Source organism: Sphaeramia orbicularis, chromosome 6, assembly GCF_902148855.1.
Source record: "Sphaeramia orbicularis chromosome 6, fSphaOr1.1, whole genome shotgun sequence".
NCBI classification, from domain to species: Eukaryota; Metazoa; Chordata; class Actinopteri; order Kurtiformes; family Apogonidae; genus Sphaeramia; species Sphaeramia orbicularis.
Window position 1 is genome coordinate 55,776,523 of NC_043962.1, and position 22,291 is coordinate 55,798,813.

Consider the following 22,291-nt stretch of genomic DNA (forward strand, 5'->3'; position numbering starts at 1 on the left):
AAAACCAGACTGAAATTGTCAAAGAGATTGTTATGAGACATAAAGCAAAAAGCTGGGTTGAAACCACTTTCTCTAAAACTTAGATAAAAATGGGAGTTTAGAAATAGGTCTAAAATTATTAAGATCAGAAGGACCAAGGTTTGGTTTCTTTAAAAGGGGTTGAACCACAGCATGTTTAAAAGAAGGGGGGACAGTGCCTGGTAATAAAGACTTGTTAATAATTGTAAAATATTTTACAAATTATATTTTACTTTGGAATGTCAGGAAAAAATAATAAGTACATTTTTCAGAGTTTTGAAAGAGCAATTTATGGCATTTTAATCCTAATGAATGCTGCAGTGTTTTTGGTTTCCCTTCAGCACACTGACCTGTATGTAGAGGACTGAGCCACGTCTAGAATGCTGACTCTAAGAAGGGCTCAGTGTTCTAGAACTAGGAATGACCTGTGTCTACAGGACTGACCTTTGACCTTCAGATCCACTTGTTTCCTCCTCAGGATCTGCTTGTCTCTGTTGTAGACGGTGCAGGTGTAGATGCGGGTGTCCCAGTCTCTGGGGTGTTTCAGGGTCAGACTGAGGTCTCCAGTTGTCAGTGGGTCTTCTTTCATCTCTGTTCTGTTTCTGTAAAAATCGTCCTGTTCATTAGTTCTGTCAGAGCCGTCCTCATACACATGGACTTTCCTGTTATTATAGGCTGTCCACTCCACTGTGACCTGACTGACGTCCTCTATATGAAATGTGGTTTTCCAGGGCAGCAGGACAGACTCCTCCCCTGAATCCACCTCCACCTGTTGGACTGAGAACAACAACCATACCATCAGACAACAGCAGAGGAAAACATCTGCCATGGATACAGTTCTAAGTGATGATCTAATCAGCAGCAGAACCAAGTACTTCTGTGTGTGTCTGAAGGTTTTTGTGTGTTTATGAATGTCATCAGGATCACAGCAGTTCCATTTCAGTCTCAGAAACTGCCCTGCTGGTATGTTATCTGTCATATGTTTGGGATGACTGCTACTAAAATGTCTTAACACGTGTGTGAATAACTCCAGTTTCATCTTTATATGTGGTTCAATCTGGATAATTGATTGGATTTGCTCCATGCTGTATTCACAGGTGGTTTCCTCAGATGTTTGTGGATTTTGGGGAAATAATAAATAATAGGAGTGACTCAATGAGGGTTCAGCCAATAACCATACTCCCTTTTTATGATCCAGTTTGAATTGAAAGTAACTCTCAGGATATTAAACATCAGTAAAGACAATGTCACACAAGGATACTTTAACCAAAAAAACCACAGAGTAAAACCAGAATTAATAAAAGTGTGGCATTCCATCAAAGCCAGTTTATACAAACGTGTTGAAGAAGTGGTTTCAACAATCTGAACAGAAAAGACCAGAAGGAATGACAAGAAAGACTGACACTTTGTCACGTCTGCCACCAGACGTTAGTCTGGTCTTGTCTGTCTTGTTTGTCTTTGTCTGTCATTTCCTGTTTTATTTTGTTAAGTTCTCCTCGGGTGTCATGTCTGGTGTCTTTGCTTCCTTTCCCTAAACTGTGTCACCTGTGTGATTACCTGTCTCCGCCCTGATTTGTTCCACCTGTGTCTCATTGTCTTCCCTCCCTCTTGTGTATTTAAGCCCTGTGTTTCCTCCTGTCTGTTGCCAGTTCGTATTTTCCTCGTGAGATACTGTAACGGTGGGTCGCCGTTGCGTCCGGTCACCGTTACGTTGACATTAATGATATTGGTATATCGTATCGTTTGTGAAGCATGAAGAAATGGACACACATTCTGGTTAAATGTTTTTATTGATTAATTGTATTGTTTGGAGGGTGATTCGGGGTGGGCAGGTCCAGTGGGGGAGGGTGAGCCGTGTGCGCAGCGGTCCTCTCTTGCCGGGCGTCCATAAAAAGCCTGTGTATGATAAGTGTATGTGCAGAGCAAATCATTAAAGGTAAAGAACAACAGTAAATTACTTTAAAGTTAAGATTGTTACTTTTTTTTAGAATATATAAAGACGCCAACTTACCTTCATGTGGGCTTCCGGTTCCGGTTGCGTCCGGCCAAAAGATTCCCCGGGGGGCGGGGACGCTATTTAAAGGTTCCGGGAGGGGAGCGCACATGGGGTGGTTAAAGGAGGGGTGTTCTGGTGATGGGAAAAATGTAAATATGTATATATGTGTTTGTATAATGGTGTTTTGTAAATATAGGATGTATTAATCTTTGTAAATAATGTATTTTATTGAGTTGTGGTGTTTTTAAGATTAGAAAAACTGTTGTTTTGATTTGATGGGTAAATTGTGTTTCCCCTGTGGGAAAAATGGTTTGGACAAGTCACATGCACAGTGCTTTTGGTATAAATACAGGTCATTTTAGAGTTGACTGTGGTTGGTGAAGGTTGTGTTTCGTCATGCTAAAGAAAAATAAAGAGAATTGAGTCTTTTACTACCGTCCTGGGTTTTTGCTCCTTTTGGAAACGCGCCTTGACCGCTCGGGCTATCACAGATACTTACCAGCGTTTTTTTTGGATCCTGTCTGTCTGTCTGTCTGTTTTTTGACCCGGTTTGCCTTTCCTGACTCCTGCTTTTTGCCTAACCGCTCCGTTCACATCACAGCACTGAAACCGCCCTTCTCAAAGTTACCAATGACATCCTACTCTCCTCTGACTCCGGTTCCCTCACCATCCTCCTTCTCCTCGACCTCAGTGCAGCTTTCGACACCATCAATCACTCAATCCTCCTCCGCCGTTGGCACTCCATTGGAATCACTGACTCTGCCCTCTCCTGGTTCACCTCTCACCTGTCCGACAGATTTCACTTCATCTCCATCAACAACCACAAATCACACACCACCCCTGTATCACACGGTGTCCCTCAAGGCTCTGTGCTTGGCCCCATACTCTTCATCTTGTACATACTTCCGCTCGGTCATATCATCCGTCACCATGGTCTCTACTTTCACTGCTATGCCGACGACACCCAGCTATACATCTCCACTAAAGCCATCACCCCTGCCATTCTCTTCACCATCACCAACTGCCTCACCGACATTAAAACCTGGATGACCAACAGCTTTCTCAAACTCAACAGCAATAAAACTGAAATCATCATTTTTGGACCAAAATCTCTTCTCCCCTCCTCCCAGAATGTCTCACTCTCCATCGATGGTCACTCATTCACCCCCTCTCCCCTGGCCAGAAACCTCGGCATCATCATGGACCCCACCCTTTCCTTCGAATCACACATCAATCATATCACCAAAACTTCCTTCCTTCATCTTCGCAACATCGCACGCCTCCGCCCCACCCTCTCCCCCTCAGCTGCCGAAACACTCATCCATGCCTTCATCACCTCCAGACTAGATTATTGTAATAGCATTCTTTATGGCCTTCCTTCCACTGCCCTCCAAAAATTACAGTATGTTCAGAACTCAGCCGCCCGGTTACTCACCCACTCCCGCTCCAGAGATCACATCACACCCATCCTCCGTCAACTTCACTGGCTCCCTGTTCAACAACGCATTAACTTCAAGATCCTCCTCATCACCTACAAAGCCCTGCACAACCTTGCCCCCCCTTACCTGACTGATTTACTTCACCGCCACACCCCTACTTGCTGCCTCCGCTCTACAGATGCTAACCTTCTTGCTCCCATCACCAAGACTAAGTTCCGCACCTTGGGTGACAGGGCTTTTGCCATCGCCGCCCCCACCCTCTGGAACTCTCTACCCATTCACATCTGGAACTCTCTACCCATTCACATCTGGAACTCCGACACAGTCACCTCATTCAAAAGCCAACTCAAATCCCACCTCTTCAGATCATCATTCGAAAACTGACCGCCCGCTCAATCTCCTCCACTCTCACCTACCTTCTTTTGTGTGTTTTTCTTTTGTCAGTATTTGTCTCTGTATTTGTCCTTCGATTACCATTTAGCATTAACTTTGTATCTGCTTACCCGCTGGATGTATGTTTGTCCCTTGGTTGTTTATTGTAAAGAGTCTTTGAGTACTTAGAAAAGCGCTCTATAAAACTGATGTATTCTTCTTCTTCTTCTTCTTCTTATTCTTATTCTTATTCTTATTCTTATTATTATTATTATTATTATTATTATTAACCCTTGTCTGTGCTTCAGCCTCCAACGGTTCTACGTGTGTTCGACCAATTCGCCTGTTTAACGGTATGTGAGCTAGCCTGTTCCCTATGTCCTTTTGCCTTTCCGTCTGCCTGCCCGTGTATGACCTGGTTCTGCGACTGACTTCCCTCTGTTTTCCCCTAGTCGGACTCCCGACATGTTTTACCGGTCTGGACTGTGGGTTTTCATCTCCGGTCCGGTTCACTAACCCTGAGAAGAACGCAGGACTCTGTGTTCTCAAGATTCTGTTCAATATCACAATCAGAGAATTGTCAGTTAACTGTGTGTTTAATAAACACTGTGAACTTTACCTTCTGTCTCTGGGTCTTCCATGTGGGTTCAGTTTACGTACTCAGTCCATCACACACTTGTGAAGGACCTATATGGAGCCAATTTAGGGCCACAAGGTTTGTATATGAAAATATAAAATTTCAAATCTTTTTTTCAGTTTCAGATCTCTTTTTTTTGCTTGTTCAACTTTTTGGCCCTGATGTGGTGTGGAGGGCGTGGCCTCAACTGAGAGGGGTGTGGAATCATGAGTGACAGCATGACAAAAATCTTTGGGACCTTCCCGCTCATGTTGCCTTCAGGGAACGTAGGAACTAAAACAATTCAGACTCAACACTTTATATACACTATATTCACGTCATTGGTAGTGAAAAAACTCATGCCAGGGACAAACCTACATTTAAAAAGCTGTTTTAAACAGTACTGAGCACCCCTCTCAGTTGAGGCCACACCCTCCACGTCGCATCAGGGCCAAAAAGTTGAACAAGCGAAAAAAAGAGATCTGAAAGTGAAAAAAAGATTTGAAAGCAAAAAAAAAAGATACAAAAGTGAAAAAATAAGATCTGAAACCGTAAAAAAATAAGATCTCAATCTGAAAAGATGAAACATGCAACTAAAAAAATAAAACCTCAAATATTAAAATATATATGAAAGTGAAAAATGAAAATAAATAATTTATTCAAAAGAATTACGGAAGTGAATCAAAATTATATTTAACTTGAAAAAAACTCTTCATACACTTATTTTTAATTGGAATACATTGTTGTATTTTTCAAGATTCAAGATCAAAACTTAAATTTTCAGTTTCAAATTTTATATTTTCATATACAAAACTTATGGCACTAAATCAGCTCCATAGTCTTGGAGGTTTTTTGTGTCCCCCTAAGAGAGGGTGAGCAGAATTTAGTTGGTTCTCTTGGTCTAGAAGTTCACCACTAGGTGGGAGTAAATATCACAAACTTCACCTTTAATGCATCAGTTTTTAACCACACTTTAAACATAATTTAATGGACAACATGAGAGAAAACATTATTTTTGAAAACAGTCACTAATGGGTATTGGGTTGGAATTCCACCTCATTTTTCACAGCACACAGTCTTATATCAGACTTTATAAAAACATAAACCTGCTGGTGGTGGCCTTTCTCAGACCAGGTACTCTGGCTTCCTCCCACCATCCACAGACACGCATTTTTATGGGTTAATTGGTGAGTCTAAATCAAAACAATGTGAGAGTGAATGGTTGTCGGTCTCTACATCGCCCCTTGAGAATCAGCTGCTTCTATGTCCACTTTTCCTCATTTTGAGAAAACAGAGTTTGAAAATGTCACCTGTCTGATCTCTGATATTTGGAGAGTTATCAATCATCTTTTGCGTGGAATAGTGTTGACTGTGGAAGGTACCCTAAACATATTGTTAACATGTTCTAAATCTCCATAGGCTTACAGATAGAAGAAGTCAAAAATGGACATTGAACTTTCTGATTCCAAGGTCTGGAAGTTGCCCCTGGTCAACAAGTTCTATGTCCAACAGAGGACCTGGTGCCTTTACAGGTGTCACTGATGATCCAAATCAGGAAGTTCTATGTCCACCAGAGTTGTTTTTAAAAAAAGTTATGAACAAACTAAGAACGTTTTAGTCAGTGATGACATGTATTTCATCCTGATGTCACAAAATGCAACATAAAAAAACATCCTTTCCTAGTGTTTTCCAATCCACATGTATTTAAGGTGGACAACTAAAATGAGCACATCTGTCCTTTTTCATTAAAGGTAGAATGGTGAATAAACGTGTTAGGACACCTGGAGGACTTGAGTAAATTGTGTAACTCAGTTTTCATGGCAAACAACCATTTTCCAGCCATACTTCAATCTTCAAAGGCAGGAGAATTAGTTGTGGAAAGGAGGCAAATGATGTGGAACACCATGAACCACCTTTTTAAGACTGAGGAGTGATGAGGATTGAAAATTCTTCGTACACTTACAGATAAAAGTCGACGAATGAGCCACATTCTCATTTGAACCTGACACCGGACACAACATTGCCCACTTGACCAGAATCTAAAACATAAAAAATAAAAATTAGAAAAATGTGTATAAAATGCAAAAATTGCATCAAAATTAAATATACATTCAAAGATAAAACAATTATATCAAATCAATGACAAGTCTGTAAATGAGCCAAATTCTCATTTGAACCTGAGGCCGGGACAATATTGACCACTTGACCAAAATCTAGTCTGAAAGAATGAAAGGATGAAAAATAAAACTTATCCAGAAATGCCAAATTTTGCGTCAAAATGCCTCATACACTCAAATATAAATGACTATCAAATACACAAGTTTATCAATGAGCCTCCCTCTCAGACCTGACTCTGGGACAGCCTTGCCCGTCTAAAAATGCCAAATTTGAACACTGAACTACTTTGAACAAACATTAAACAAAACTATTTACATGATAGCCCTGTTCAGACCAATCATTTCAAACTTTTCCCAGTATCTTACTTAGGCATCAACGGCAGAAAGTAAACATGTCTCAGTCAATTTGAGACCCCCTCCATGTATTTTCTGAGCATACATCTTTTTTGAGTGAATGTCACATGATCCAGGTCTGGCCCCTGATTGGCTCCTCTTGGACACAGAACTACCTGATTTGAAATGAGCGCCACTCAGGACATAGAACTAAATGTTTCTAAGTGTAAATGTGTGTAGATGTTTAGCTTGGAGCTAAGCGCTTTGGGACATAAACTTAAATGATTTTAGAGTGTCCTGATATGCTTAACTCCATTTCTGCAAAAAGTGGACATAGAATCAGCTGATTCTCAAGGGACGACATGTTAGCGATGACCTAGACAAATATTCAGAGTAAACCATGCATTTCCTTGTTGGTAGTTAGGATAGGCCCTGGCATCCCTGCAACCCTCCAGAGGATTCAACAGTTCGGAAAATGAAGGAATATTTCTGTTGTTGTGTCAAAGTACTGCAGAAAAAAACCCATAAGCTGATGCTATCATCCTGATCTATATAGTGTTAATGTGAGACTTTATGTAAAATATTTTACAAATTATATTTTACTATAGAATGTCAGGAAAAAATAATAAGTACATTTTTCAGAGTTTTGAAAGAGCAATTTATGGCATTTTAATCCTAATGAATGCTGCAGTGTTTTTGGTTTCCCTTCAGCACACTGACCTGTATGTAGAGGACTGAGCCACGTCTAGAATGCTGACTCTAAGAAGGGCTCAGTGTTTTAGAACTAGGAATGACCTGTGTCTACAGCACTGACCTTTGACCTTCAGCACAAGTTGTTTCCTCCTCAGGATCTGCTTGTCTCTGTTGTAGACAGTGCAGGTGTAGATGCGGGTGTCCCAGTCTCTGAGGTGTTTCAGGGTCAGACTGAGGTCTCCAGTTCTCAGTGGGTCTTCATTCATCTCTGTTCTGTTCCTGTATCTATTGTTCTGTTCATTAGTTCTGTCAGAGCCGTCCTCATACACATGGACTGTCCAGTTATAACAGTCCATCCACTTCACTGTGACCTGACTGATGTCCTCTATATGAAATGTGGTTTTCCAGGGCAGCAGGACAGACTCCTCCCCTGAATCCACCTCCACCTGTTGGACTGAGAACAACAACCATACCATCAGACAACAGCAGAGGAAAACATCTGCCATGGATACAGTTCTAAGTAATATTTGTTCAATCTGTGTTGAATCATCAGCAGAACCCACTGCTTATTAAACTGTTAACTCCTATTCTCAGTTCAACTCCATTGGACATTTGTGTCTGTTAATCCAGGCGCCTTTAGTTTTCTCATCTTCTGTCTACAGCACTGACCTTTGACCTTCAGCATCACTCGTTTCTCCTTCAGGACCTTGTTTTTGTTGTAGACGGTGCATAAGTAATCGGTGGCGTCCGCGGCCCTTGGGTGTTTCAGGGTTAAACTGAAGTCTCCAGTTCTCAGCCAGTGTTTCTTCATCTCTGTTCTGTTTGTGTAAGTTGGGTCCTGTTCATCAGGTTGGCCAGAGCCGTACTTACGCACAACGACCTTATCGTTCTTTAAGTTCCTCCACTTCACGCTGATATGTCTGAAGTTCTTTGTCAGGTGAGCTATAGTTTTACATGGCAGCAGGACAGACTCCTCCCCTGAATCCACCTCCACCTGTGGAACTGAGAACAAACAAATTCAAAAGTAGACACCTGATTGGCTGGCCTGCTGTAGTGTGCTTTGTTCCAACATAATCTCATTATGAACCAAAAATATTGTGGACAGCATTGTCTTAGAAGCATGGCAGCTCATTAAATGACCGCACAAAACTGTCTGTGTCTAATATCCAGGTAGTGAAAGCACACTGAAGAGCTCCAGAGGTCAAACCAAAGGCTGCAGCTGCACTGGTTCAGAGGCAGCATTTCCACCCCTTCACCTCTATGACAAATGTTCAGATACATTCTCCTAGTGCTAGCAAAGAGCAGGTGCACAACAAGGACCAGTTATCTGTCTGAGGAAAAGACAAAGCACCTGTCTATTTACATCAATTGGCATATTTGTATTGGTCTGTTTAGACGTGGGGGGGGGGTTCAGCCCCTCAAAGGGTCCAATCCAAACTGTGGGATGAATTTGTGAATATCAAATGTGTCAAATTCATTTTAGCTCAGGGGATACATACAGTCCAATTTGATCTCAAGTGGGTCGGACCAGTAAAATTACACTGTTGTCAATGAAGTTGGAACAATTCCATTTTTGGACATGTTCCTCTTATCATTTCCATTTAATCACTTTTGACCCAGTACAGTGATTACATACTGAGCCCCAGTTCCACCTTAGCTATCAAGGATAAATCACATTTCACATGAAAAAATATTTTAGTCTAATTTTATTGGAAACAGTGTAATAACATTAGAACTTATAGATGGCCATATTCCACCTGTTCCTAAATGTCTTGTATGTTTGTAGATCCACTGTGATCTGTAAGTTGTAATGCACATGTGTAAATGATAAGATGAGACATAGTATTGTGGAAATTGGATACTTTTTTAGTGGTTGTACAAGGGTGTTCAGGTTATTCACATTTTCATTCTGCAATTTTACATTTTTCACACTAAAACAACTGGTGCAGCCTAATTCAGATCAAATTGGGCTGAATGCATGTGACACCCCTGGTTTAGACACAAGAACAGTTTTTTCCCCCAGGCCGTCACTCTGATGAACACTTCACCCTTCATGACCCATCCAGTGTCAACACCCCCCTGACTCCAATTCATTCACCAACTCACAAACTTATATTTTGCACTCGTTATAAAACTGTCTAATTTGCACAATGTAAAAAACTATTTGCACTACAATTATATTACACACACACATACATAGACATATATATACATACATATATATATATATATATACATACATATATATATACATACATATATATATATACATACATATACATACATACATATACATATACACACACACATATATATATATATATATATATATATATATATATATATATATATATATATATATATATATATATATATATATATATATATGTATATATATTAGGCCTGTAATGGTACAAAAGATTTTCGGTTCGGTACGAAAGAAAACCCCTCAAAATGTTTTTAATGCATTTATGATTTTTTGAACCTTTTTCCCCCAATTTTTTTACACAATAGAAAATAGAAAAAGAGGAATAATATAATTCTGCTGTTATATATCAAATTGAAAATAAAGTAAATATTACTAAATGTATTTTAAACATTAGTTTTGCACTTTTCCCTGAAAGGTAGTTTTGAACAAACAACAAAAATCTAAACATAGTTCTGTCAGGACTATTGTACTCGTGTGTGTGTGTGTGTGTGTGTGTGATTAGTCAAAAACACAAAGGGGGGGATGGATGATTTTTTTGTCGGAGCCGGGGGTCCAGTCCATAAGTAACATAACTAACACTGGCGTGAAACTTTATATACGTTCAACGTCCAACTCCAGGTTCTATTCCTCTAATATACAGCGTGTGTGTGAGAGACAAACACAGACAGAGCTAGTGTAAGTGTTTTACAACTACCGTAGTTCCTAGGGGCCAAACAACATCCGTCTTATTAACGTCTCTTTCCTCGTTGTTGTCTTTCACCTGAACCTGGAGTGATCCAAACTGGACTGGACTGATGGTGGAGGGTCTTCAGTCTCTTCCTTCGAGGTTCACATCATAGTTGTCATTTTTTTTAACCTTATATCAGCTGCTATTTCGTATTTCGTGTCAATGTGTGCTCCTTTAATATGTCCGTGGGGAACTTGCGCGGATTTAAAGTTCCGTATCAAACAACGTCTTTAGTTCCTTTTCTTTTTCTCAAAATAGTGTGTCGCGTTTGGGTACAGCTGTGTACTGAACTGAACAGGTGTGTACCGAAACGGTTCATGTGTACCGTTACAGGCCTATTTAATAAATAAATAAATAAATATTTTTTTACAGACTGTATTCTTGTACATATCCACTCACTGTATAAATACTTCAGTACTTCATACTTCACTACAGTGTAAAACCCACTGTAAATACTATATACATAAACATATTTTTAATAGACTGGATGCACACATCCACTCACTGTAGAAAAACTCCAGTTTACACTCTGTACATATTCCATTGTAAATCCACTGTAAATCTCCACCCATTGTTGTCTCTGTCTCTAGTGGACTGTTGGTCTATATTGTGTCCAGGTCCACATGTTGTTCTGGGTTCATGTCGGAGCTGTACAGGGGTTGGACAAAATAATGGAAACACCTTCACCTCAAGATGATAATGCCCCAATCCGTACAGCTAGAATTGTTCAAGAATGGCATGAGGAACATTCTAATGAAGTTGAGCATCTCGTATGGCCGGCACAGTCCCCAGACCTCAACATTATTGAGCATTTATGGTCAGTTTTAGAGATTCAAGTAAGACGTCGATTTCCGCCGCCATCGTCTCTAAAAGAGTTGGAGGGTATTCTAACTAAAGAATGGCTGAAAATTCCGTTGGAAAGAATTCACAAGTTGTATGAATCAATACCTCGGAGAATTGAGGCTGTAATTGCCGCAAAAGGCGGACCTACACCATATTAAATTATATTTTGTTGATTTTTTAAGGTGTTTCCATTATTTTGTCCAACCCCTGTATGTCGTGAGCAATGTAAAAACCGAAGCCTAATTCCTTGTATGTGTTCACATACTTGTCCAATAAAGCTGATTCGGATTCTGATTAACATCATTTAAAGGTAGTGAAGCAGTTTAAGGGGGCTTTCACATCAAAGGTGTTTGTTTGCTTTAAATAGACCAGTTTGTGTTCCTCTGATAATCTGGTTCATTTGGGGACGTGTGAACACGCAACTGAACTTGAATGTTGGAACCCCTGTCGAATCAAACCGAGTCCCCGATCGAACATAATCCCCAAACAAACCTATTCCCACAAACCGATTCCCCGACCGAACCGAGCCCCCAACTGAACTGAGTCCCCAGTGGAACCACGTCTACCAGACTGTTTGGTCTGAAAAAGACTAAAAACACCAGTTTGACTGTTGTTTTTGTCTGGGTACTGTAAAATTATACGCATTATCGGAAGCATTTCTCTGATCAGTCCACTGTGACTCCTGACTGTTGACCTCCTCAGCAGCGACTACATACACACACATTACAATCACAAACTTGGTATGTAGGTTTCTATATGTAGGAGTGACAGTCTGCTTCTATAATCACATGAGACAAAGAAAAACATGATGAAGAACAGCACAATGGGTAATACAGTAACAGACGTGACATACCTGATGGAAAATACCCTCGGAAAATAAATAAAATCAGTAAAAGTCCTAGAAGGATTGTAAGAACAGCAAAGGCAACCAGGAGAGCTGTGGCCCAGGTTGGAAGACCACCTGTGGACGACAAAACACCAACATGAACTCCTGCTAAGACATTCTCGCTTAGACTACTGCAACAGCCTGTTTACATGCTTAAACAAGAAGGAGCTGGCCCGTCTACAGTTTTTCCAGAACTCTGCTGCAAGGCTTCTGACCCGCACAAACAGGAGAACCCACATCACTCCCATTCTTAAATCTCTCCACTGGCTCCTGTTCTATATTGTTTTCATTTCAAAATTCTGGTGCTAACTTTCCGGGCTCTACATGGCCAGGCCCCTGCATACATTGCTTCCCTGATCCAGCCCTACAGCTCGACTCGTAGCTTGAGGTCTTCAGGACAGCACCTGCTGATGGTTCCACACACCTGTTTTAGCACACGCGGTGACAGGTCTGTTAAAGCTGTGGCACCACGTCTATGGAATCACCTGCCTCTACACCTACGGTCCATGGACTCTGTAGAGAGCTTTAAAAAACACCTCAAAACCCTCCTGTTCAAAAAGGCTTTTTAGTCTCCCACCTGACCCAGGGCCACCATGAACTGATTACACTCTATGTATTCATCATAAAGTACTCCATGTGCCCCCCCCACCCCCCACAGTCTCTCTATATCTCTATCGCTTTCTCTTTTCTCCTCCTTTACTCTCTCTCTTTAACCCCAACTGGTCAAGGCAGACGTCCATCCTTCAGGAGTCTGGGTCTGCTCCAGGTTTCTGCTGTTAAAGGGAAGTTTTTCCTCGCCACTGTCACCAATCACAAGTGTTTGCTCCTGGAGGATTCTGTTGGGTCTCTGTAAACTTAATTTGATTCTGATTTGAATTGTCAAAGCACTTTGTGACTGTCTGTGAAAAGTGCTCTATAAATAAAATTTACTTACTTACTTACATGACCGTATGATGATATGTTAATTAAATCCTAACAAATCTTTAAAGACATGATCAAGTACCCTAAAACCTGCTGATATGAAGTTGAAAAGAAAGATGTGTATTATTCTGTGTACCTGTTTAACAGTTGGTCATATGAAAGAGCCAGAGTTGATAAGGTGGAGTACTGACTGTAGTACTGAGTATTGATAAGGTGGAGTATTGACTGTAGTACTGAGTATTGATAAGGTGGAGTACTGACTGTAGTACTGAGTATTGATAAGGTGGCGTACCGACTGTAGTACTGAGTATTGATAAGTAGTATTGACAGTAAGAGTATTGAAAAGTGTCTTTTCTACATTTGCATGAAATGGCATCAGGACATGGATCTCCATATTTAATGTTTTAGACCCAGAAGTGAGAGCTGCAGAAGAAGGTGTGTGTTTTCAGATTGGAGCTGTTTCATGTGGTCTATCCCAGCACTGACCTGGGACCACCTGGAGCAGGACTTTAGACCTCAGGACGTCTCCTTCCCTGTAGACGGTGCACATATACACACCTCCGTCTGTTTGTCTGGGGTATTTCAGAGTCAGACTCATGTCTTTATTCATCTCTGTGCAGCCACGGTAAAACCTGTCCTGTGTTTGAAGATCATCAGCTTTATTCCGGGACACACGGACCACCATCAGTTGTGGATCAAAGTGAGTCCACTCCACTGTGGTGTCTTCAGGCAGATCGGCTGAGGCTTTACAAGGCAGCTGGATAGACTCCGCCCCCTGCTGGACCTCCACCTCCCTCTCGTCATCTGACAGGAAACAGACCACAATGATTAGAACATACAATAAAGCCCTCGAGAACTTCAACAACACACACTGTTCACATGAAATGGAGAGGAACAATAACAGTCCAAGGTGTGTTTTCAGCAACAGATGGACAAAAAGTTCAGCTAAACCGTTTATCCTTAACCAGTGACAAAATGGTCTAATCCAGTCAGTAGCTTCTTTGCATAAACAGTCAGGGTGAAGTTGTACATGGTTGAGGAAGGTTGTGTTGTGAAAAAAAAGAATTGAAATGAGCTGAATACAAAGACAGACGTACGTGTGACCTCTGACCTGTGTCTACTGTAGTGGGTGTGGTTTGTATGTGACCTCTGACCTGTGTCTACTGTAGTGGGTGTGGTTTGTATGTGACCTCTGACCTGTGTCTACTGTAGTGGGTGTGGTTTGTATCTGACCTGTGTCTACTGTAGTGGGTGTGGTTTGTGTCTGACCTCTGACCTGTGTCTACTGCAGTGGGTGTGGTTTGTATCTGACCTTTGACCTGCAGCTGTACTTGTGTCACTGTCCATTCTTCAGTCTCCTTCCACTCGGTTTCCCATTGGAGGCTGCAGGTGTAGTTGCTGCTGTCAGACAGTTGTGGTTTCTTCAGAGTGAGGCTGAAGTCTCCAGATTCCAGGGCGTTGGTCTTCATAGACGTGCGCTCACCGTAACGGTATTCTTCTTTCAGATCGTCACTTTCGTATTTAAGCAGGTGGATGACTGTTGGGTTGAGATCAGAGCGTTTCCAAACCACTGAAGGATGCTCCAGTAACCCGCCAGAATACTGGCAGGGCAGCAGGACCGACTCCATCCCCTTATACGCCTGCACCACTACAGCCAATGCATGCTGGGAAACTGAGGACAGACACAGAAACAGAGCGTTCATGTGTAAATGGGACCAGAATACCAGACCAGACCAGAATAATGGGGCAGGTGGACAACCAACCAATGTAAATAACAGCAGGTTGTGACATTTTTCTTCCCCTTACATCCACCATTACTGACTCTAACGTTCACCTGAACTGAACTGTCACAGTCTCAGAATTCATGAACGTCCCCCCATGCACTGGGGTGACGTAAAGGGGGAGTAAATGGGACAAATTCATGGGGCCCAGCATTTGTGTGTCCAGTGGATACAGGTTAGAAAATGTGAAAATTTCATTTAAGATCAGCTGCATAATAGAGGAATAGAACCAGGGAGTCGGACGTTGAAAGTACACTAAAAAATGATATGCTGGCTCAATGTAAAAAATTGATGTAACAATTTCCAATAATCTTTTTAAGATATTTTAACTTGGCCATATGTGTGTAAATGCCACAAGACTTCTCTAGTTAGGCAAACTATTACTTTAGTGCAAACAACATGATTTGCTTTGTACTCTGTAAGCTGAATTAAGTCGAACCATCTTAATTTTAATTGTGTCAGAACTACTCCATTTATTTACACTGACTTATTGTTTTACTTTTATTCTACTAAACAACGTCCATATAAGTTGTTACCTTAATTTTTTGAGTAGGCCTAGCTTATTTCTGTATGTCAGAATAACTTACACATTGAACTTCCAGTTTCATGATCAAATTGTTTAATATATCCTCATGCATCTTATCTACCAGAATAAGCTACAAGTTGTTATTTCAATAACACACAATGCTATAGTCTCCATGTAGTAAATAACATTAAAGTGTATTCATCAGGCAATGAAACAAAATAAATACAAGTGCTGATAAACAGGAGCGGCATTGTTTGGCCAATGTCTCTGACTCATGGTGCAGTTCTATAAAAATACAAAAAAAACCCACAAAAAGGCCAATAAACATTAACATGCACACATTAACTCCAAATTAACACCAACACCACAACCCTGCTGAACCCCTGCACAGAAAAGAACACAGTTTCAACACTATACCCAATACCCACAATGCAATGCGGCAAACACGCCAATTTATATACTACAGTTTTAAATTAGAAAGGAGTAAAATGTGTATTATCCAGTCCTTGCATAATTAAAACTACTGTTGCAGAAATTCAGTGCCAGTTAATAACCATAACACCATTCAGCCTCCATAAAACAAAATCTGACCAGACTAATGTTATGGTGGAATTGCTACGTCAATTAGCTAAAAGTCTTATGTTACTAGCTTACATGTTACCACCTCTAACTGAGGAAAAGACTTTAGTGTGGTGTAAAAACCATATCTTGTCGTTTGTGTTGACAGTTATTAGCTGTTGTGAATCAAACAAAGCTAAATTCTACTCATCAAGGCTTAAAGTTTAGTAAAGTTCTGGGCAAAATCATGTTTCTCCCTTTTCTTTCTGTGCTTCCCTCCATTTCTTCTGGCAGGTGCGCTCTGTCAGTAAAACATATGAGGGGCCGTATGGGACATTATTCAGAACTACCATTCACACACACATGTGAAAACGCACACATACACATATGAAATGCTGCTTTCCTCCAACGAAAAGAGGAGTAGATTACTTAAGTTGATACGGTAAATTGGATCTCAAATAATGAACAATACAGCTTAGTGCAGGCTAGTGTCAGTAGCTAACGTTAGCTACTAGTACTTGCGCTAAATGTTAGCTTATGTAACGTTACCTGTCTATATGTAACTTTAAAGCAAAATTGTGTGTGTGTGTGTGTGTGTGTGTGTGTGTGTGTGTTGTCTACATTGTCAACTCACCATATGGTTCTTATTCCATATAGCTAATTAAATGCTAACGTAGCTTTATTGCCAACACCCATAAGTTCGCTAGCAATTTGATCTCACTAATGCTAATTGCTTAAACTAGCACTTATAACTAACTCAATTATAAGAGTTAGTTTAATGCCAGGTGGAAGTCTGACGGGGAAAGTCCAGGGGTCAATGAAAAAGAGGAGCTACGAGGTTGAAGTGAGAGCAAGTAGCTAGCGAACTTAAGGGTGTTGGCATTGGCAATAAAGCTAATGTTACTGTACCCGGGTAACGTTAGCGTTTAATTAGCTATATTAGAATAAGTACCATGTGGTTAGTTGACAACATAACCGACACACAAATAATTTTGCTTTAAAGGTACATATAGACAGGCAACATTATATAAGATAACGTTTAGCACTAGTACTAGCAGCTAACGTTAGCTACTGATGCTAGCCTACACTAAGCTGTATTCATCATTTGGGATCCAACTTCAGCCATCTTCTCTTCTTTTCATTGGAGGAAAGCGGAAATTAGAGTGTTTTATGTATATCATTTCTGTCGTTGCAACATGGGACACAGCACTGCACCATTTTACAACGTTTTGAATATTCTGCGATTGGACACTGAAGTCCAGCAACCGACTTCTACGACACAGTCGGTATGACCCGTAGACAACCGCCTAGCAACATCCAGGTATATCCGCAGATGAAGGTAGGAGATTCCCGGGGAGTTCCGGAGCCGTTGCCAGCTTGACGTGAAGGAAAAAAGCCTTGTTAGGGGGTTGTCTACAGTCCCACCCACTGTGTCCAAGTTGCCGGTTGCTGGCCGTCTGTAGACCTGTTTGCCAGGGCTGTCAGCGTCTGTGCAGAAATTAACAAATTATGGAGCAATGTCACTGATTCAGATAAATCATGTGCTGACATCAATACGAGCCGGGCCTGCAACTGTTTAATCTACTGATAGCCGAATAAAACAGGAAATACAGGGTGGGGAAGCAAAATTTACAATGCACATTTAGTTGTTCTTGCTCAGCAGGCACTACGTCAATTGTTTTGAACCCAAACATATACTGATGTCATAATCATACCTAACACTATTATCCATACCTTTTCAGAAACTTTTGCCCATATGAGTAATCAGGAAAGCAAACGTCAAAGAGTGTGTGATTTGCTGAATGCACTCGTCACACCAAAGGAGATTTCAAAAATAGTTGGAGTGTCCATAAAGACTGTTTATAATGGAAAGAAGAGAATGACTATGAGCAAAACTATTACCAGAAAGTCTGGAAGATACTATTAAAGAAGAATGGCAGAAGTTGTCACCCCAATATTTGAGGAACACTTGCACAAGTTTCAGGAAGCGTGTGAAGGCAGTTATTGAGAAAGAAGGAGGACACATAGAATAAAAACATTTTCTATTATGGACATTTTCTTGCGGCAAATAAATTCTCATGACTTTCAATAAATGAATGGTCATACACTGTCTTTCAATCCCTGCCTCAAAATATTGTAAATTTTGCTTCCCCACCCTGTATACCAGTAAACAATATAAAACTAGGGGGGGGGGGGGGGGGGGATAAAATGATCACTGAGTAGTAGTGTCATTCCATTTGCCAAGAGAGATGGTGGTCATAATAATGGATAATATATAAGAATGGATAATACATTGTCATTCTCCAGAATGACAGTATCATTCCATGGGATATTGGTGTCATTTGCTTTCGAGAGGGAGATATTGACTAATAAGACTAATCAAAACTCTAATTTTTTGCCCATTTGAATTGTATGACATTTGTTATGGCCAAAAACCAAAGACGTTATTCATATTTAGAAGTAAACTCGTGCTTTACAGAATTTTACAGATCCAACAAATGGACTTATAAGAATTATACTATAATTAGGTTCTTAAAAGAAGTACACCGCTGTGCATAAAGTTGGAATAATTACGTTTTCAGATACATTCCCCCTTTTTTCCTATTTCTACACATCAGTAATCACCTTTGACCAGCTGCAATGATTACACACCGACTGCATTCAGTTACACTTTATCAAGAATGAATCACAATACCACATTCACTTCATGGGAAGAGATAAAAAACATTTTATTCCAACTTGATCGACAACAGTGCGTATAGAAATGTCAGGTCACATATGTGATGCCTTGGCTCTAATATATCAGGAAGACGACCGTGGACGCTTTAGTCCCGTGAAGTTGATACGGAAATGCTTTTATTTTGAAAATCAAGTTAGCTGGGCTCGCGCAGCTCTCTGGAGCTTCACTTCCGGCTGAGGCCAGGGCTCCACCGACAGCTAACTGCAGGGGACAAATGCTCTTACTTCCATTTTCTGTTCACTAGATTTACTAGAGGCCAGCCAGTAAACCGACACGCCGTTTTCCGTTATTCGAAGTCATCTGTCGTTCCCATTAGAGCTGTCATTCCATTCAAACTATTCCAAATGACAAAGGAGCAGTTGTTAGGCTAACTCTTAAGCGGTCATTGGTCATTTAGTTCAGGAAGGCCCACAGTTGGACCCACTCATCGGTGTAGAACTGGGAACATTTAGTTTCAGTTCTTCTTTCATTTGGGGCTTCAGCACAAAGGCCAAATACTGAGTCTGTCCTCCATGAACACATGAGTTTCAGGACTTTGAAGACAGTCTGCACACGTTTGGGTTTGTTGTAAGAACTGAACTGATTTGTAGTACATTTCCTCTTTTGTGGAGGACAAAGTGCTGCAGTGTTCATCTGTAGGACTATCAGTGGAAACAGCAGAAGGAAACACAGGCTTTGTGTTTCTGAACAAACTGGGGATTCTACTGTGAGTTTGAGTCCAACACAAGGAAAGGATCTGCTTCACTGGTTTCCTTCGCTGTAAAACCGGAAACTGTCGAATTTTCAAAACATTACGTGTTTAATCTCATAAAAGTACGACTTTATTCTCGTTAAATAATGACTTTATTCTCGTAATGACAGGCGTTTTTTTTTTTTTTCTTATGTGGTCCTAATACGTCGTCGTAAATTATCGTTTTTTCTTTTGTAGTTTTCATTTATTTCAGTTAACGAACATGTTTTTACAATTCTAGTTTTCGTCAGCGATTATAACCTTGTAACCTGTGTGTGATTGTTTGTATAAATCCACTGTCTGGAGCTTTTGTCATAAACACTAGATCAGTCACTCCATCAGTGACCAGTGGTTTCACTCTAGTGTTATTTTCCTCCTATTACCAATGAAATTAACTCTTTTCTTGTTCCTTTATCTGCCTTCAGATAATCCAGAGTTGGTCTGTTTTCCTCTCAGAAACATAGTCTGTGAAAACATTTGATGTATTTGAGGAAAATGTCCCAAAAATCCTGCTGTGAAGTGCGCAGTACAGACATGTTCCACAGATGACACACAGGAGGCTGTTTGATGCTCGTCTTACCGAGGATGAGGATCACGACCACCACCAACACTTCCATCTTCCTGCACAAAGTCCACAGTTGGACTTTCATGTCCTTCTGACTGAACTGAAGCAGGCTTCAGAAGCACACAGGTGTCACTGCACTGCTTCCGTTCAGCTGCACTGTGGGCTGTTTCTGATGATGGGCAAATGAGAGCGACCACTCACAGCCTGTGTCAGAACACCAGTGGCACCTGACTGATGACGTCATCATCTGCAGTGTGCCGCTGCAGAGGAGATCCAGAGATTAAAAAAAAAGAAAAGAGAGAGAGAGAGAGAGAGAGATCCAGAGATTAAAAAAAGAGATCCAGAGGTTAAAAAAAAAAAAAAAGAGAGATCCAGAGGTAAAATAAAAAAGAGAGAGAATAGAGATCCAGAGATAAAAAAAAAAGATCCAGAGGAAAAAAGAGATCCAGATGTTAAAAAAAAGAGAGATCCAGAGGTAAAATTAAAAAAAGAGATCCAGAGGTATGCATGTTGATTAGTGCTGAAACATCAGTTGTTTCATTCAGTCATTCATTGTCTTACTGTCTGTGTCATATATTTTGATGTCCTCTTCATTTATTTGAATACGACAGAGAAGAAGATATGAAAAAAAAAAACAACCTAAAACCAAACTAAAACTAAGCGTTTAGAAAAAAATAAAAAATAAATAAAAACTAGCAAACCTGCTCTAAAAACTAATTAAAACTAACTGAATTAGAGAAAAAAATAGTGAAAATTAAATAAAACTAAACTATAATGAAAAATTCAAAACTATAGGAACCCTGCTCTGGACTTTTGTTGCTGCCATTGGACTGAAACTGTCAGTGCTTCAGTCGTGCTCCTCAGAGGTCACTGTGGCTTCAGTTGTCCACCAGATGTCTGTCACTGAAGCTTTGAATCTTTTTCGGCACAATTGTCAGGAAAGCCCACCGCTAACGACCAGGTGAGTTTCTGCTCAAACTGAGCGTTTCTTCTAAAACCCTCTGCAGCTACAGAACACCAACAGTGAACTGACACTCCACAGCTAAAAAGTGTAGTTTTTTTCCTCTGTCAACACAATCTAAAGGTACTTCCTGTTTTGACTGACTTCAAAATAAAAGTACTTCCTGAAATTACTTCAATTAAAGCGTTTTGTCGTAATAATTATCAGCTTCGTTATGACTTTATGTTACGATTAGCAATCAACTGAAATATCTGTAAATAAATAAAGCATCCTATTAATATAAACGTAACCCAACATGAATTGCCTTGTTTTCTTTAAACTCAAAGTTTATTCCATCAGAGGTATTTGAGCTGAACCATCCAGCTGGGACCCAAACCTGTCTGCAAACTGGGCCAACATCAGATAAGGACACATGACCTTTGTCTGAAATAAATACTGTATTTATTAAAGTTTTAAGTGGTGAGAATGTTTTGGGTCCCCACCCCAGTGCATGTGCTTCCTGTGTACCTCACAAATTCACTCTGCACACGCTTGAGTATTAATACTGTGTATTAATTATAGGTGGTGGGCCGGACGTGGGACTCTTCTTTTTTAAATTTAATTCAGTAGTTGTTCAGGGTGAGAGGTGTGGAGCAGGTGTGGGGTTCCTCCACCTGCTCTGCCCTTTGGCTCAGTGGCTTTATGTTGGAGTTCACCCCATTGAATGAGAGGGCTGAGCTTCAGTTCAGGAACAGGTTGTGACTGCTGTCTGTCCCAGGTGGACCCTGCTGGCCTTCTTGGAGTCTGGTGGTGGTGTGCTGGAAGGCGCTCCCCTCAGGGACTCCACTGTTCGACTGAGAAACTTCAACATTCACATGGTCAGTGACAGTGAGACCAGGAAGAGTGTGACTGGGAGGAATGGTCTGGATCTGAACCTGGGGTTTTTTATTATTAGACCTCTGTACACGTCACAGTTTGTCTAGAACAAACACTTTGACACAACAGTGTCATTAAGTACTTAGCTAACTAACTTGCGTTAAAATGTACAAAACAGTGAAATTTCTCTTGCCTGGTCAGCACCCCTAAACCTCTGATCTTAGAATCACCCCTGGCTAAATCTATCTATCTCTCTATATGAATATCAAACTGTTTTATATAATTTACATTATAGAATGAACTATGAATGAACTTTGTTGCAACAGTGCTTCATGTATGATATGAAGTATACAAATACAGATACAGCTCTATATTATGACCTGAATGTGTACATAAGCAGCATTT

The 22,291-nt window shown here is 40.6% G+C and overlaps 1 protein-coding gene across 3 annotated transcripts in view; it reads right to left on the reverse strand.

Moving 5' to 3' along the window:
* The window catches only part of LOC115421560 (uncharacterized), a 34,077-nt gene extending 13,856 nt beyond the window's left edge, over window positions 1-20,221 (reverse strand). For 2 of the 3 annotated variants that reach the window (XM_030137492.1, XM_030137493.1), the window contains exons 1-7: window positions 20,086-20,221; window positions 14,483-14,842; window positions 13,657-13,974; window positions 12,217-12,324; window positions 8,254-8,586; window positions 7,706-8,038; window positions 463-795 (exon numbers count right to left, since the gene is read on the reverse strand). In XM_030137492.1, coding sequence (XP_029993352.1) covers window positions 463-795; window positions 7,706-8,038; window positions 8,254-8,586; window positions 12,217-12,324; window positions 13,657-13,974; window positions 14,483-14,842; window positions 20,086-20,155 — 1,855 coding nt within the window. In that variant the 5' untranslated portion in view covers window positions 20,156-20,221. The remainder of the gene's footprint in view (window positions 1-462; window positions 796-7,705; window positions 8,039-8,253; window positions 8,587-12,216; window positions 12,325-13,656; window positions 13,975-14,482; window positions 14,843-20,085) is intronic. The other variant, XM_030137494.1, reaches the window with a different exon arrangement.
* Between the last annotated feature and the right edge of the window lie 2,070 nt (window positions 20,222-22,291).